The 17,950-nt window shown below is 40.4% G+C and overlaps 1 protein-coding gene across 1 annotated transcript in view; it reads left to right on the top strand.

Moving 5' to 3' along the window:
• LAMA3 (laminin subunit alpha 3) overlaps window positions 1–17,950 on the top strand; it is a 117,470-nt gene that overhangs the window by 85,361 nt on the left and 14,159 nt on the right. The window contains exons 44-59 of the mRNA XM_074146749.1: window positions 1,139–1,219; window positions 2,624–2,730; window positions 5,279–5,329; window positions 5,720–5,871; window positions 6,413–6,523; window positions 6,616–6,727; window positions 7,276–7,443; window positions 8,586–8,782; window positions 10,149–10,265; window positions 10,834–10,988; window positions 12,314–12,455; window positions 13,054–13,153; window positions 13,531–13,647; window positions 13,727–13,906; window positions 16,123–16,265; window positions 17,280–17,459. Coding sequence (XP_074002850.1) covers window positions 1,139–1,219; window positions 2,624–2,730; window positions 5,279–5,329; window positions 5,720–5,871; window positions 6,413–6,523; window positions 6,616–6,727; window positions 7,276–7,443; window positions 8,586–8,782; window positions 10,149–10,265; window positions 10,834–10,988; window positions 12,314–12,455; window positions 13,054–13,153; window positions 13,531–13,647; window positions 13,727–13,906; window positions 16,123–16,265; window positions 17,280–17,459 — 2,113 coding nt within the window. The remainder of the gene's footprint in view (window positions 1–1,138; window positions 1,220–2,623; window positions 2,731–5,278; window positions 5,330–5,719; window positions 5,872–6,412; window positions 6,524–6,615; window positions 6,728–7,275; window positions 7,444–8,585; window positions 8,783–10,148; window positions 10,266–10,833; window positions 10,989–12,313; window positions 12,456–13,053; window positions 13,154–13,530; window positions 13,648–13,726; window positions 13,907–16,122; window positions 16,266–17,279; window positions 17,460–17,950) is intronic.

Here is a 17,950-nt window from a genome sequence, read left to right as displayed (position 1 = left end):
TATGAAATGTGTTAAATAAAAACAAATTTTTTTTAAGAAAAACTAAGCTATAAATTGCTAAAGGCACCACATAGTATTTGCCAGGTGCATTAGCAAACACCAAGTAGCCTTAAGTAAGAGGTTTACACTTGCAGACTATAGACAGGTTTTTCATTCATCAGAGAACTCTCTGATAGATCTGTTTTTGACAGCATTGGCCTCTTCTGCAGGTGCTTGCCTGAGGCTGACTGAACATATTTTTAGTCATCTTTTGCTTTAAGAACACTGAAATACCTAGGGAGACCATAAACCTGTGCAGTTTCATAGCTGCACATTAGGGTGGTAAATACCATTCCTGACATAGGAAATGCACCCCACCTGGCATTATTTGAGTTGACAATTTTCCACCCAGTCAAATTATATGTTAATTCTTAATTCAGACATCTGTCTTTGATACACAGACTTGCTTTATCCAACTGTTCATAGATGAAAAATGCAAATAGCAAACATGGCCTATACCTGCTGCACCTCCCGCCTTCTCCTTTCTAAACATTGGCAAAAAAATGCTTTTTTTCTCCCAGAGAAATTTGAATCGAGACAAATCTGCTAGAAAGAGCAGACAAAAATATTGATTTTGTTAACCAGATATACTCTAGAGTTCCCCAAAATGGTGCACAACTCTATTCTGCCTTGGTTAAAAAAAAACCCAACCAAAAAATATTAGCTACATAAAAATATCCTCTAATGTTTCCATCCATAAAAAAGAGCAAAAAAGCTATCCACATAGGAGGAAATGCTGTCTAGCACAGACTATTGATTCTTGCCTAGTAAGATAAAATAGCTACCCAGACTTGTTTTCTGTTACAACATCACTGTTAAGGTTTATTTTAGGCATTCCTTTGGGTAGTGAATAATTATACTCAGTCCAGAGGGTCAGGAAATGATTATTTTTTAGTCTAAGAAAAGAATTTAGATGAAAAATATGAAACTTCAAAGAATTAGTCACACCAATTTATTTAGAGGCAATTAAATTAGCTGAGAAGTAATTTGGTGGTATAAAAACTTTTTAATCTCAAAGTCATTTAACTGAGTTTACTCTCTAGAGTGTAAAACCTATTTGATGATGTGCTCACAATAATATTTTTGCTTCTTCTCAAAGATTTGCAACTGGCTGTGTGGCAAATGGTGAAGAAATTCAGTGTCTCTGCAAAGAAGGCTATACTGGAGTTCATTGTGAACGGTAAGTGACTTGTTTGTCAAGACCAAGGGTTTGGGAGACACCATAAAAGGAGGTATGTCTGTATTGGGTAATATATGGACATATACATATGCATCATATGCACATGCTTAAGGAGAATCTATTTACATGAATAGCTGCTATAGTGTAATTCTAGACTTAAACCCAACGCTCCCTGAAGAAATGTAAACAATTCTTCACAGACTATTCAGTGACTACATAGTGTTTACCAAAAAGAGAAATGTCAGCCTCTTTGCCCGAGTGCCCTGTGCCTTGCTTTATCCTGCACTCTCTCTGTTAACAATGACTCCCACTTACTTCATCCCTTTTTGAGTTAAAAACGTTTTCCTGTTTCCTCCAATGTACCTGATACTGCTTCAGTGTTCTTAGTTATCAGACGGCAACCATGTAATGTTTAACATCATTCCCTTCATCCCACATCATTCTGATGCGCTCCACAGGTGGAGTGTACAAACACAAGGCTGATGCCATCTCTTCCGTTGGAACATTGCAGCAGTTTGGCAAAGTGCTAGAGGAACAGCGTGGCACTTCCAGGCAGGCAGAGGAAGCAATGAATTTCAAATCCAGGGAGAATTTAAGCATAATGGAGTGGTGTTGTCTGGTTTGGAAACTTGAGGCCAATAAGTCATGATATCTCACCTGAAGACAGTGCCTCCAGTAGCACATTGTTTTGTGCTTCAAGACTGTTAGATCTAAGCTGCAGGTTATAGACAGATTTTCTCTTCCACACCTAGCTGTACCTCAGCTGCTCATCACAGCCCTTTGATCACGTGTTACCACCCCGATAGCTCTTACAACAGAGTGACTTCTAGGAATATTAGCTAGCCAGTCTGGACAATTTTACATTTTACCTATAAAATATCTAGATGTCACTCACAGAGACTGCTTTGCCGGCAGATGACAAGAGGAGGTATCACCCAGCTGAAGGGTGATAATGTCATTCAGTGCCATTGCTGTTTGAAATCTCAATGTGCACTTGCAGTATGATTCTCCTTAATATGTTTTCTGGTGGGATCACAGGCCAGAATGGTGTGGTTTGCTGGGTTAAGGCTTGTCAAATTCTGTATGTATGTATGTATGTATGTGTGTGCACTGTATTTTTTCAGATTAAGTGAATTATTCCTATATGAGCATTGTGGGAGTTCTTTTATTTTTAGAAAAAAAATTCTGCAGTACTTGGAAAGATATTTTTAGCATAGTGCAGAGGATACTGTAAATCAAAAATATACTCTTTTTGTCTGTCAAGACATGAAATCAAAAATTCCTGGAAGTTTCTTCAGGAGGATAACTGTGTTGTTTTTGTTTTTTTTTTTTTTCAAGGGAAAGTATATTTCATAAAAGTAGCTTCAGATATTTGATAAAAATTATTTGTATCTCTTTATCTAGCTGTGCTCCAGGATATTTTGGAAATCCACAAAAATATGGAGGCTACTGTCAGAAATGTAACTGCAATAATAATGGACAGCTGGCTAGCTGTGACCGCCTGACTGGAGGTACGTGGGGGCCTATGAACACGGAAGGGAGCATTGTTTTCTCTCTGGGAAGCAGTGAAGGAACGTACTTAGATCAGTTGAACTGAAGGAACGACATAGATTTATAGGAAATGCAGATCATTTTTAACAGAAATTATAGTTTCCTAAATCATAACACCACGGTAAAACAAGGTCTTTCCTGAGTAATCAAGTTCGCCCTTGTAAGCCGTTTTATCATGTATTTCCCTTCATAAATACTACCAATTTTATTTTGTTTTTCTGTTTCATGGGTGTGCTTTTAAATGCATTATGGTTCATCTTCTGACATGCTTAAGTCATGTCTTGCCAGTGTGTGTTATAGGCTTATGACGCTGAGCAGTCTCAATGTGCCTTTTTAAGATGTATTTGGGACAGTTCAGTGACATCTTCAGAGTCTGTGTCAGGCACTGCCATGTTGGGTATCCAAGCTACCTGTGTTTCCAGTGGAAGTTAGGGCCTGACTCAGGAGGCTGACTTATAAATTCTGATATACACCATTCTGCCATCTAAGACTTCCGTGATTTTCCCAGTGTCAGTCACACATGGACTGTACAACTAGTAAGATCTTATAAGAATATTATGCCACTGGCATATTTTTGCTTGATCTGTTGTAATTGTGAAGTAAAGGGCCTGAGCCTACGTTCCTCAGACTGTCTTTACCTCAATTCACTTCAATGCCTTGGGATACTCAATTGTTATTCAGAAACACATAGGCCGCTGCTCCTGAAAAGGACCTTGATTCTCCCATATTTTCACTCTCCAGTAGAACTATGCTTTTCTTTCCCTGGAGGCAGCTTTTCATCTTCAGATGTTAGTGAAGTGTCAAACTAAAAACTCTTAATTTTTCCATGCTCTTCGTTTCTCTACACTGCTCTTCGTACTGCATGCAAATGACTGAGAAATTAGAAGAGCAGCAAGTGATGTGAACTGCTGTTGGTAGCTGGGAAATTTTTCAAAAGCATGTTCTCGTTTCATATTTCGTCATTGAAGTAATATATCTTTATTATATTTATACCTTGTGTGGAACAGATCCAAGCAGTGTTTGATGTTTTGTCATTCCTTTCTTCTTGAAACAAGAGTTTGCTAGGACAAACTAATCCGTAGGGCAAAATTCAACAATCCAGTTTAGGTTTGTCTCCAACTATATATTCTGATCAGCCATCTTATTCTCCACATTAGGAATAAAACCCTCTGTGATCATCAGCACAGCATGTTCTAGCAGGTTTCTTGTGCGTGATGTTCGGCACTTGGCCAGACTTTTTCATTTCACCATTTCTTGGCTGATGTTGCTTGTGCACAAGCCGTAATAATAGTTTAATTGGTACTTCACAGCGACAGCTGAAATGTGTCTGGTGTTAGCTGAGTTACACAACTGCAGAACAGCATGGGTATTTGAATTTCGGAATAAGTTGCCTTGTTTTCTTACAAATATATTCTTTGTGACTTGTCTCCTTTTGGCAGCGGCCCTCACTACCAATCCCATTTAACTTCGTGATGACTTAATGTGCAAGTGCCAAAGGAAATGGCACAGTGAGGCAGTTTGTTCCAGGCTGTTTCGTGCTGCTGTTAAAGTTCAGGTCCAATTTTATCACTGTAACCTCTCACGGTTGCAAGCTGTTGTTGACTCTTGACAGCAGCAGCCTGTACCCTGAGTGCTTCCTTTTCCTTCAAAGACATGCACAGCTCTTTTCATTTTCAGGAGGAGATGAGAATTTGGCAGTAGGACCAAGCCTGTAAAAGGGATGTGGGCATCAAGATGGGGAAATTCCTGTCCTATATGATGGCATTTTTAGGAGCAAGTTTCTCTCCTGTCTCCTACAAGTTAGGATCCCAGGATGTTACAGTCCCACGTGCACCTGGAGAGTGTTAAGCTTCTTATAACGGGGTTTGTAAAACAAAAAATAGAACAGCACACTGAACAGGCAGTCACTTGTGCTAGCTTGTTAGAAAGTCTGAGGGCAATGTTTGTTGTATACCACCTGTGGCCTACCCTCCGTGCCTTGGGTTACGTGCAGTGCCTCCTTCCATGCATACACCATGGATTTCTCTCAAGCTTGATTAATCCCTTAATCTTGCAAGCTGTGACAGGTATGAAGGAAGGCCATAAGCACTTCTCAGTTCCTTGTGAGACATCCTTTGGGGAATCAGAATCTGTGGTTTGAATGTGGATGCTAAAGCAGAAAAAGGGACTTGAACCTATGTCCTGGGTAAAATGCTTTAACAATTTAGTCTTGGCTCCAATCGCCCTGGTGTTATTCTAGGCAAATTCTAGCAATACATTCAGCACACTTGGTTTCGTTTGAGGTATAAAACAGGTGCTGATCTCAGCAAGGCATGTGGGAGCTTTTGGAGAACATTTGGGTGTGCTCAAGCCACCTGCGCATTTCAGGTCATACACAATGGGTATGGATTTATGAAAGGGCAGCACCATGTTTTAATGGCTGCCACCCATGAAAAGTGAGGGCAAAAATGCAATAGTAGTATTTCCATAAGAAAACTTTGGTTACTAATGACATTCTTGTGGTTTCAGAATGTTTCAATAACGAACCAAAAGATGTGGATCCCAATGAAGATTGTGACCGTAAGTAATAAAATAGAACTGCACTTAAATTGCCTTCTGCTGTCTTCAGATACATACTGATAACTCTTTTAAGAGTGGCAGAGTTTAAAAAGGAGTGGAGGTGTCCTGTAATGAATCTTTTAAACGCAAACATTCAACCAAACACTTGAAAAGATGATAAAAGAGGTGATCAGCTAGCCAGATGTAAATGGGGCTTCCTCCTTTTTTCTGGCTTTGGTCACTCTTGTTAATACTGTGGGCTTTGTTGTAGCCTTTGTTCTTCAGGCGGCACCAGGTGACAAGTGTCAAAGTGTTTCCACTGCATCTCATTTATGAATGTGCTCAGTGAAATGTTCTCTGCACCAAACATCAATAATATATATTGTTTTCCTTTGCTCACGCTCCTTCCAGCTTGCGATAGCTGTGTAATTACACTGCTGAAGGATTTGAGCACAATAGGTGATGAGCTTCAGCTGATTAAGTCTCAGCTGCAAAACGTCCATGCGAGTACCCACACACTGGAGCAGATGAGACGTCTGGAAACACGCATCAAGGACTTAAAGGTAGGCACACATGAACGGAAAAGTGGATTTTGGATTAAGCGATTAAGAACCAAACTGAGGAACTTATGCCATCTTTTTCTCAGCTTGCAAGGAAACATACATCAACTTTTGATTTCAAATACCAGATGCTGACAGCACTCGGCTTCACCTCTTAGAAGACAGCTATTGTTTCCGTGTCATGCTCTGAAAGAGAATCAGTATCTCTGCTTTTTCTGAGGCCTGCTCACCTTGAAAGCTATTTCTCTGAGGTTTCCCTATAGCTCTGTCTTTTTCCAGCAATTCATGTCTCTGCATTACTGAAAAACCCCAACATTTCAATTGCCAATAACAAAATTCATCCAAAATTTTTTTCTTTGGTTGGAATAGCAATTTCTATACTCACAGATAAAAAAAGCACAGGTTTTGAGCAGCAATGGGTCAGCCTTCATGTCAGTAATGCTGCTTTTCTTTACCTTGGCTAAAGACCTAACGCAGTGAATTTTTGCTTTTTGTCTCCTGTGTATGGGTGATTTATTGGATTATTTTTTTTCTTTCTTTTCAGGTCTTATTGAACAATTACCGTTCTGTTGTTCGTAATCAGGGTTCAAAGGCAGATGAGTTGGAGACAAAATTCATTAACTTAAATCATGATGTAAATGCTCTCCAGGAAAAGGTGATTTATCAAATCAATTTCGAAATACACATCTCTTGACTAGCATGCTGGATCCAGATATTTTTAATCTGATCAGTTTTTTCCCTTGCTAGGCTGAAATGAACTACAAAGCAGCTGAGATATTATTTAATAATTTTGGCCAAACTCATCAGAAAGGAAAGGATTTGGTTTCACGAATCCAAATAGTTGTCAACAATATACAAGGTAAAGACAGTTTCTAAGACCATAACATGTTCTGTTTTATGGAATCTTTTTGGTTTATTTGCAATATTCTTAATTAAGCATGAGAGGTTTTCCTAGAAAATGATTTCATAAATCGGAATTTAGACATAGATGTGGAACTCACTCTTCCTACTAGAAATCTAATGTATAATATTAATTTAGGAGCCTGCCTTCCCTATGTAGTCAATAGACACAGGGAAGCTTTCCTATGGGGACATTTACAGCAACAAATTGACTATCCTGACTTTAGTCTGGGTTACTATCATAGGCTCTTTTAAGTTAGAAGCTTAAAATTATTGCTGTGAACTTGGTCATTTGGGACAAATTTCAAGCCCGGTGCCATCTTACTAACTCTGTGTGACACGGGATACTTTTCAACTTAAGGCAATTAATGCAAAATGGACCTGTGTCATTAAGGAATTCAGGAATAGGCATGCCTTTCCCGAAGAGAGATCAGCCCTCTCATTTGTGTCTTTTGCATAGGCTTAAGCGCATCCTCACTTGGACAATACTTTTTTTTTTTTTTTCAGTTCTCTTGGAACAAATAGCTGGTACAAATGCAGAAGGTAACAACTTGCCCTTGGGAGATGCTGCCAAAGAACTAGCCGAAGCTCAACGCATGATGACAGAGATGCGAAACCGCAACTTCGGCCAACTTCAAGCGGAGGCAGAGAAGGAGCGAAAAGAAGCTCAGCTGCGTAAGGACTTGTTCTCTTGGCTTCTTACTCTCTAGAAAGATTAATCTTAAATCTAGAGCACTATTGATTGTTTGGGATGGAGTGCAGGGAGGGACATTTTGCAATATATCCCTGGGATCTGTAGTGGTCATTAATCAACAGGAAAGTGGTAGTTCTGGAGGGGATTTAAAGGCATTTTTAGTTTCTTATGGAAGAAACTGAGTTGAGCTGGGGAAGAAACCCAGTAGATCCTTCTTTGGTAACTAGATGAATCTCAGTAAAACAAAGACGTAGCCAATCATAATATACTTATGCAGCACTTTGGTGTATTATACTATATAGGCTATGGCACACGCAGCTATTTTAGAGGAATTACGCATGTCATTTAACAACAGATTTTAAGAAGCTGCTAGGGTAGCCCCAGGGCCCGATCATACAAGGATAAGGAAGTTCAGGAGTTCTAGCTGTACTCCCTTGTATATTCTCTGCATGTGTTTGGCTGGGATATTCAGAAACCTGATTCCAGACATTAGAGAGAGAAAGAACAGCAAACTCACAACCTGATCTCCTAACCAGGGGCATAGTTGAGAAATGTGAAAGGCCTTACGAGTGATAGTAATTTCCCCTAACTGTGGACTTTGATACCTACTTCTGAGTAACTCTTCTGTATGCTATCTTCTATACAGTGAAATGGGTACTCTTAAGAGTGGTTTCATTTGACCTCTTTGATGTTTCTACCTTCTTTGAGATGAAATGTGCCCGTATCTCTCCAGTAATTACAGAGGAAGCTTTAGTGACTAGCACAGATGTAGATGTCTACACTGTAGATGAAATCATTGATGAAATTGCATTAGTTCCATGTAAGAAAATGAAAATTATTCAGTATTTGCAGGTCATCTTCATCCTTACTTAATTTAAAAATACCCAAGTAAATGTTTATCTGCCCTGTGTCTGCAGCAGCAAACTTGTGAGCAGATTTGATCCAGTGACATGCTGAATAGCATCTCTGCTATAGTAACACTAAAATTAGTGCTGCAAAGGATGCTCAGTATTTCACACCACCACAGGTTTCTAATCCTAAATGTCAAGTCCTTTTGAAGGAAGTTTGTTCTGGTTCCCTTCTTTTCTGAACAAAACTTTTCTTTCTGGTCTTGATCCTGCAGTACTCGCACGTATTAAGAACGAACTACAAAAGTCCCACCAAGAAAATCATGGGCTTATTAAAATTGTGAGAGATTCATTGAATGACTATGAGTCAAAAATCACTGACCTTCGTGAAGCTCTGAATGAAGCGACAGGACAAATCAAGCAGGCTGAGAACTTAAACAGAGATAATGGAGTTCTGTTGGAAGACATAAAGGTAATGTTGGGATTCGGGAGAAGAAAGTTAAACCTCAGGAGACAAGTGGTTTTGATTGCTGCTTGTGACCTTGCAAAGCCAAATAGCACTAATTCTTTAGACTTTCTCTGAGGCCTCTTTCCATCTTTTGATGTATGTATGGACAGGTATAAATGTAGTCTACTCCAGCTTGTGGCCTCTTTATGTGATCAGGACAGTGTGATCAAGACATAGCTCTGATGAGAGCGGGGAGGGAGAGTCTCTGCCTAACCCTTCTTTTCAGCTGTCACTAGCCTTTTTCTTTCCTATTCTAGATCAAATTTCTGATGTGGATGTACTTTTCCTAGTAAGTCCCTTCAGGTATTTGGCTTTAACAGCCATAAAAGATGGGAGCAATAATGTGTGCAATACTGTTAAATTATTTGGGATTAGCATTCTACAGAACTGCTTCGGAGTTGTCATCAGAAAGGTGACAAGAAACATCTGTCATTCCGTAGCAGTGCTTGATTTTGGAGCTGCTGAAATAGTACCAGAAATAAGGGTATGCTGCAGGACCCATTCTTCTAAATTAATTGTGGTTTTGCTGAAATATATCACTGTTTTAGTACACTGATGTCCATCCTGTTTGCTAACACTGCTTGAACAAAAGAATTTCTACATTCAACTGTCCCTTTCGATATTTAATTGTACCTTTATGCGCATGGACTGTATAGTACCTGTGCCACATAAGTATGTACAGTTGTGTTAAAAGATGGATGCATCTGTACCAGTCATAAATCTCCTGATATACATCTCTGGTAGGGAGGGAGATTTGACATGTTACAATGACAGAAACCCAACTAAAGAGAGCTGCTGTGCCATTACCCTAGAGCTATGCTGTGGATTGTCACAGGGCTGCTCTAGACCAAGGAGCTTCATTTGTTTTCCCCTCAGAGCTTTCAAGAGGATAAGGTGGGGAGGTTTCACACCCCCCTTTTGGAGTCCTCCCCAGATGAAGGAGTTGTGTAATAATTTTATTTCTGCCTTTGAGAGAACAGAAAAGGTCAGGGTACTCACCAGGGAGCTGTTTTTAAAGTTTCCAGGTTTGAGAGATCAGACACTTAAATGGTCTGTCCTGACAGTTCATCTCAGCTGACCTGTATTACTTTTACTTTGTCTGAATTCTAATAGCTGGACTCCTGTGGCCTGCTGCCCAGCTGTGTACTCTACTACTGCAGACTCCTGAGTTTTCTCACTCTTCTAATCAGTAGGATAGCATTAGTCCCTAAACACTATAGGCATCTGATTAACACAGCAATAGCACCTTTGGTAAATCCTACTGCAAGCTATGGTTTTCCCTCCCTCTCATTTTTAACCCAATCACATGTTTTTTAACCTTTTTCCATAGAAACGGATTGAGGAGACAAATGTACAACAGAACAGTATCTTGGATATTCTGAGCTCTGCCCGATCTTCCCTGACGGAAGCTAACAGTGTACTTGGATTATTGCAGAAGAGCAAAGAGGTATAGTTAACCGTATAGTTAGTCTTCTTAAGTTAAGGTTAAAACCCCCAATATCTTGCTGTCACTGTAATGGGTAGTGTAGCTCAGTGGCTAGGATACAAGGCTTATCTGAGCCTCGCAAACAAGGGAGGACCTCGCAGCCCATCCCGGGTGCAAGAGGAACCAGCTTGCACAGGTTTCTGTAAGAGAAGCTTGTTGAAGGTTGTGATGTGTCTGAGGAAGACACTGAACTGCAGCTGAGTTTGGGAGAATATCTGTGAGAAATATTGTAAATGATTGGATATTCTTGTATTTCTTTCTAGGCAATTGCTTTTAACCACTGTCAGACACAGGATACTGGGTTAGAAGGGCCTTTGACTCAGTACAGCAGGGTTTGTTTTTACATAATGGGTCTAGAATCATAATGTAATGACTAGCGGTTGTATGCAGTAACCTGTAGAGTAAGTTGGAAGGGAATGTTTTTCCCTTTGGTCTCCTCAGGTGCAAGGTGTAGGTAACACTGAAGGACAGGAGGACAATATCATACATGTATGAATACAAATAAAGTTTTACCTTTATAAACCCGTAGGAATATGAAAGCCTGGCTGCTCAGCTGGATGGAGCAAGGAAGGATATGAATGAAAAGCTGACAAATAACTCCTTATCAGCAAGCAAAGAACCGTTGGTGGTGAGGGCTGAGGAACATGCCAAATCTTTGCAAGACTTGGCAAAACAACTGGAAGAGTACGTTGCTATTCCTGTAAATGAGCAATTTTTGTACATAACATCCATGGTTGCAGTGTTCTGTCTGTAACTTCACTTTGCTTTAATGACTGTTTGCAAAGTTAGAAAGAAAGTCAGTCTTCTGCTTCTTCATGATGTACAGATGTTTTCTTCTCTTTTTTTCCCACAAACCAGGTCATCTTGTATTTTTCCTGATCTTTTTTTCCCCAGAAGTGGGGACTCCCATAATATGGCTTTATATTAGTGCATCAACACTTCATTAACTTCTCATTAATGAGAGAAAATCCTCATGTACAGAGTGGGAAGATATTTAGAATATCTTTTCTGTATTGTTATTTCCTGTACTCATACTCAGGGGTACCTTTATGATGTAAATGAATTGGGGCAAGTAATTGGAAGAAATGTCTTGGCAGAATCTTCAGGCATACCTGTTTAGCATCAGTGAGGAAAAGAATTCCTATAATTTTCTCATCTTTTGAGGAATCTTCTAGGCAGGCAAAACTATGAGAAACTTGATACGAATCAACTGTTTCTCTCTCCATTACTTGTACTTTACCTTGGAATTATGAGTGAGGTTTTGGAGGCCTCCTATGGTACACCAGAACAAAATGAAAAAAAAGAAACCCTGGTTATTTTTTTTTTTCCTGTGCAAATTGATTGCATTTTGTCATTACACCAACTAGAAACTCTGAAAAAGTTTAATTCTAAAATACCTAATTCAACTGGAAATGCTTGGTTTAAAAAAAAATTAACTTTTTGTTAGTTTTCAGTATGATTTTTTTCAATTAAGATGACACTGTTCTCACAAATACAAGGCACCTAACATCGGGCAGTTGTGTAGTTCATGGGAAGTGGGTAGAAGAGATTTTGTCTGCTGTTTCTGATGCCAGAGCTGCTGCGCTGGTTCTTGGGGAAAAGCCCAAGGGTCATGTAGTTGCTCCATCTGCTGCTCCTGTAGGATGCTGGAGCAGTGAGAAATTATCTGGAAGCTGCAGTTCTCTGAACTGAAATGTATTCGGGGGGCTTTAATGGAGGTGGCTTATTGACCTTAGTGAATTCTCACAATCTTAAATCTTTAAAGACTGCTTTGTAGGCCCGCAGTTGTGCTTGTCCAAGCACCTGAACTTATACCATCTTCTGAAGAATCTTTTCGTATTGGTCTGCCTCTAAGTTTGATATTTTTGCAGAATGAAATTATGGATCTAACCAAAAAACCTTTTCTGTATTGGCCTTAATTAGTAAATACTGAGTTCAGGTGGATTCAGAATACTTCTCAAAGTCTATAGTCTTTGCAGAAGGCTGCATATTTCACCCTTTCCCCACAGAATAAAGAACAGTGCCAGGAAGGATGAGTTGGTAGGCTGTGCTGTGGAAGCTTCAACTGCCTATGACAATATTATTAACGCCATCAAAGCAGCAGAGGAAGCAGCCAACAAAGCTGGGAATGCGGCCGACTCGGCTTTATCGGTAAGTACCCTTAAGTGGCCAAATGACGGTAAACTTGTTACAACTAGATTATTTTTTTTAATTGTCAGAGAGGTACTAAAAAAAGACCTGTGTGTCTTGGCATGCCTTATTTGTCTGTAGTCATTATATGGGCTTCTATTCTGCGCATTCATGAATTAGTCTTGGTTTGGCACTGAACAGGCTCGTTACTGCCTTTCTGATGAGGCTGTCCATGTGAATGCTAACTGTTCTTTTCAGTGCAAAATAAAGAGATCTACATAAGGCAAGCCTGGTAATCACTGAAGGTGATTTCAGGTATTCTCTTTTACCTTACACTAGTAATACCCACAAACTCTTCAGCAAAGGAGTAGTATCTAACAGCTGTGGGCTAGTAATTTATTCTGAATGCCCCAAAATCTATCAGAAGCTTGCTGAAGACCAAGGTTGTATTATGCTTAAATTAATCTTGATAATTGTTATTAAAGGTAGTGTTCTTCACATGAAATCTCTGCCCTTGTATAATTGTGGGGTTTTTTTACTGGATTGGGCTATCTCCTTACTCTTTAAATTTTAGTATAATTATTAAAGCAGTTTTACTGTACTGTGCTTCTATTACCAGACTGTGAAGAGAGAAGACGTATCAGGAAAAGCTGCAAAGTTAAAAACTGAGAGCACTGCACTCTTGAATCAAGCACAGGAGACTGAAAGGACATTGCAAGGTACCGAGAAAGAAAGTGATAGTAGAAAAGTTGGCACAGCATGACAAGCTTTCATTGAACCATGAATTTTCACAGCTCAGCAAAGCTCTGCAGCACATACTTAAGAGGAGGCTAGTTCTATTACAGTGGGATATCTTGTGATCATTATTTCCAATGGCAAAAGGGCGGGAAAGTGGATTTCCTACCTCTGCTATGCTATACAGTTTTGCTGTACACCTGTCCAGCAAATCCTTGTACTTGTTTTGCATTGCAAATGCTCATTGCTTACTGGCAACAGGAGCTGTGTGAGAGTGGGGACTGGTGCTGCCACAGCACCTGTCCAACAGAGAGGTGGTATTTCTGTTTAAAATTCAGGCAGGGCATTTGTTGTTTTGCAGCTATTGGTCCAGCCCTTGAAGACATAAAGCAAAGACTGGATGTTGCTGATGGAAAGAAGAATACGCTGCAGATTGATCTTGTCACTCTTCGAAATAATCTCAATGGGATAAACAGAGGTTAGTTACTGATCACTTCTGGTTCGCCTCTTTCATATATTACTATAAGAATCTGCATGTGCATTTGTGTATGTTTCAGATGACACCAAAAGCATCATCACCGATGCACAGAACATGGTAAAAAGTGCCGAGGATGTCACAACTAATGTATTGGATGAACTGTTCCCAATTCAAGTAGATGTGGATAAAATGAAGAGTACCTATGGAAGCACACAGAGTGCTGGCTTCAGTAAAGCATTGATGGAGGCAAACAATTCAGGTATTGCCGGTGCTGAGACCTGCCAAATCACTGTTGGGTGAACATGGTCAGTTTTGCAGGAGAAATTTTAGTCATCCAAAAGTTAGGCACCTAGCCTAGTGTTCTGAACTTCCTTTATTGCCAGTGGAAAGGGACAGGTACTGCAGATGGTGATTCAGGCCATCCTGTGGTATGTGTTAAAAGCCAATACCATCACTGGTCTCTAAAGAATTCGAGGTCAGTGACTAGCAGGGTACCTCAGGGTTTAGGACTGGGTCCGATCCTCTTTAATATCATCATTAATGATCTGGATGATGAGCAGAGTGTATCCTCAGCAAGTCTGCTGATGACACAAAACTGGGAGGAGTGGCTGATACACCAGAAGGTCGTGCTGCCATCCAGACAGACCTCAACAGGCTGCAGAAAAGGGCTGACAGGAACTTCATGAAGTTCAACAAAGAGAAGTCCTGCACCTGGGGCGAAACAACCCCATGCACCAGTATGTGCTGGGAGGTGGCCAAGCTGGAAAGCATCTTTGCACAAAAGGACCTGGGAGTTCTGGTGGGCACCAAGTTGAACATGACCCAGCAGTGTGCCCTTGTGGCAAAGGCTGAAACACAGGAAGTTCCCTCTGAACTTCAGGAAGCACTTTTACTGTGAGAGCGACCAAGCACTGGCACAGGTTGCCTATAGAGGTTGTGGAGTCTCCATCCTTGGAAGCTGTCTAGACACGATTCTGGGCAACTGGCTCTAGGTGGCCATGCTCGTGCACAGGGGTTGGACAAGATGACCTCCAGAGGTCCCTTCCAACCTCAGCCACACTGTGATTCTGTGATTTTCTACTACACTGACTAGAGAAGGGACCTAGACAACTAGCTTAAGCTAGATGTCTGTTAGCTGAAATTAAGTGAAATGGATTGCATAGAGCCTGTGTTGAATACAAAATAAGGGGCAATCACAATCCCAAGCAGCATCTTTTTTTACCTTTTCAGCAACTTTTTCTGATAAAGTCAAGTTAGAGAAAACATTTTAAATAAGATGAATACAAGAGCAAGCCCTGCATATTATTGCAGAGTCATAAGTCATCCTTGCAGCTACAAGACTGGCTTAGAAGTCATATTTAGAAAAATAATAGTTCTAATAGTTGTAGATTTCTTTTAATTTGCCTTCTGCATCATAGGGTTGCAGTCTGCTAATACTTTCAGGCTTTTTTTTTTTTTTTTTTTGCAATCACAGGAGATGAAAAATTATTTCTTGTTTTAATCAAAGTTGAAATTTTCATAGTGTCTCATTTTCTCCTGAATAAACCTGCCCAGATACTGTAAGGCTCACTACTGAATTGTGACGACCAGCGACCCTGACACAAGCCATGCCCTACTAGGTCAGGCCAGCAGCCTGCCTACCCCAGTATTCACTCTCCAACAGCGGCAGCAGGAGATGCGACTCCAGGAAGGAACATAAGCCCTGTCCACTGTCCATTATCCTCATCCTCCCCTAGCATCCACAGTCATTGGATAATAATGTTAGAGAGCAAATCCCTGTCTGTTCTATTTAATTTTTTTTTTTTTGACCTGAATTTATCTAATATGGTTTTGGAAGCACTGATTGTATCTGCTTCCACAAATACCTTTGGCCACAAATTTCAGGAGTACAATAACCTCTGCATAAACTGGTATCTTCCAGTATATATCTTCTGTATAAACTGAGATCTTCCTAATATTGCAGGACTAATGAGAACAGTTCTGTCACAACCCTACTGACTGCTTTTCTGATAATCACAGAATTATTGGAGTTGGAAGCGACCTTCTAGAGATCATCTAGTCCAACTCCCCTGCTGAAGCAGGATTGCCTAGAGCACATTACTCAGGACTGCATCCAGGCGGGTCTTGAAAATCTCCAGAGAAGGGGACTCCACGACCTCCCTGGGCAGCCTGTTCCAGGGCTCTGTCACCCTCACCGTAAAGAAGTTCTTCCTCATATTTGAGTGGAACTTCCCATGTTCCAGCTTGTGCCCATTGCCCCTTGTCCTCTCACTGGCAACCACTGAAAAGAGTCCAGCCCCATCCTCCCTCAAACCGCCCTTTAGATACTTATAAGCATTGATAAGGTCTCCCCTCAGCCTTCTCTTCTCCAGGCTAAAGAGTCCCAGCTCTCTTAGCCTAGTGTAGTCATATTACATTTTTGCAGCTGTTCTCCTTCTCCTTTCTATCATCAATGATTTTTTTCTTTCATTGCAGTGAAAAAATTGACAAACAAACTTCCAGATCTGTTCAGCAAGATTGAGAGTATCAACCAACAGCTGATGCCAATAAGCAACATCTCTGAGAACGTAAATCGCATAAGAGAGCTGATTCAGCAGGCAAGAGATGCTGCAAATAAGGTCTGTCCTGAACATTGCAATCATGCTTAACCTCAGTGGTTTGGACACAGCAGTGCTTTTGTTCCTGTTTGTCAAAATGTGTGTGAAGGACCAGACATAAATTTAATTCAACAGCACCACCCAGCATTTAAAGTAACTGTGATGATGGGAAACATAATAATTTGTACATAAAAATGAGTGGGTGGAGTAGCATCCTGCTCCATCCTCCTCCCATAGGGTTTTCTTCCCAGGCCATCTCTGTAATACTTATTTGTACAATAGCCTCTTTCCTTCCAAGGTGCGTCGTGTTGGCTTTGGCAGCGGGGGTAGAGTCAGTTCTGCAGCTTAGAGGCAGTGCGGTGGAACACTGGCACTTCCAAAAAAGTTGTGTAGCTCTGTGCCAGCTGCCCCACCACATTAGGGGTCAGCTATTAGCATCTTATTAGACTGTCCTTTTTCTATTTAAGCAACTGCTGTGGTTGCTCAAGGGATAGCTTGGTCTCATGTCCCAGAGAAGCATCCCTGAGGTCATCGCAAATAACCTACTGTTACGATGAATAAGAGGAATCTGTGACCATGGTGTAAACAGCTGTAATAGGACATGTCTTTATTAACATCAGAGGTGCGTTATAATTTCCAACAGACAGTCAAGTCCAGCTAAGTGAAGCATCAGGATAGGTATGTAGCCATCTAAATAATTCATAGGCTTGCTCTTTAGAGCTGCAGGGCACGTCTTTCCCTGTCTGTGTATTGAAGGTTACTTGTCAGAGGCACGGTAAGGATTGATTAATTGATGTCTGGAGTAAAAAAGTGCTGTGTTAAGTGATAAGTATTGATAATACAGAATACTGCATTATCCAGTCTCTTTCCTAATTATATTGTTTCGTAGGATCGGAGTCCAAATCTGTAGTAATTGATGGCTGTAACATGACTAGGATATGTAATAGGTTACTTTCCAATTAAACACAGCAGTGAAATAAGTAGGAGTAGCAGCCATAGATAATTATAACGTACTGATTTTTTTTTTCTTAACAGGTTGCTATTCCTATGAGGTTCAATGGCAGCTCTGGTGTAGAGGTTCGACCTCCAAGCAACCTTGAAGATCTGAAAGGCTATACTTCGCTTTCTCTCTTTCTCCAAAGACCTCAGACAAGATTAGACAACACCGAGAAGGCATCAGATGATAAGTTTGTGCTGTACCTGGGTAATAAAGATGTAGGTATATTTTGAGATCTAATGTGATTTTTAGAACAGACAACACGCTTCAAGAAACAGATGGGAGATGATTTATTTTGACCGAAGTAAATTTCTTTGTAATTGCCATTATTTGGTGGCAGAAGTGTTTTGTGAAGACTAGTTCATTCCTCCCCTGGCAAAGTAACTTGTTGGGTGACTGCTTTTCCCTTTGATGCTTCGCTGTTTTGCTCCTTTGGAAGTTACTTCCCAGTCATGGATACCATCACAGAGTCTTGTCAGAAGTATCAGGTTCTGCAGCAGTCAGCACAAACTCAGCCCAACTGCTGCCTCAGAGCTTTGACTCTTTTCACAATATAAGTCACTGTGAGTTTCTCTGTTGGTTAAAAAGAAGTGATCATTTCAGTTTTAAAATTCAGTCCCTCACCTCTTATTTTTTTCTCTTCTGAATATGTAGAATAGCACAGACCTGCTTGTGCATTCAGGCTTGCTCAAGCACCATCAAATATTTT

This window comes from Numenius arquata, chromosome 4, assembly GCF_964106895.1.
Source record: "Numenius arquata chromosome 4, bNumArq3.hap1.1, whole genome shotgun sequence".
Lineage (NCBI taxonomy): Eukaryota > Metazoa > Chordata > Aves > Charadriiformes > Scolopacidae > Numenius > Numenius arquata.
The sequence above is the reverse complement of the archived record's forward strand: the minus strand, read 5'-3'. Positions and strand labels throughout refer to the sequence as shown.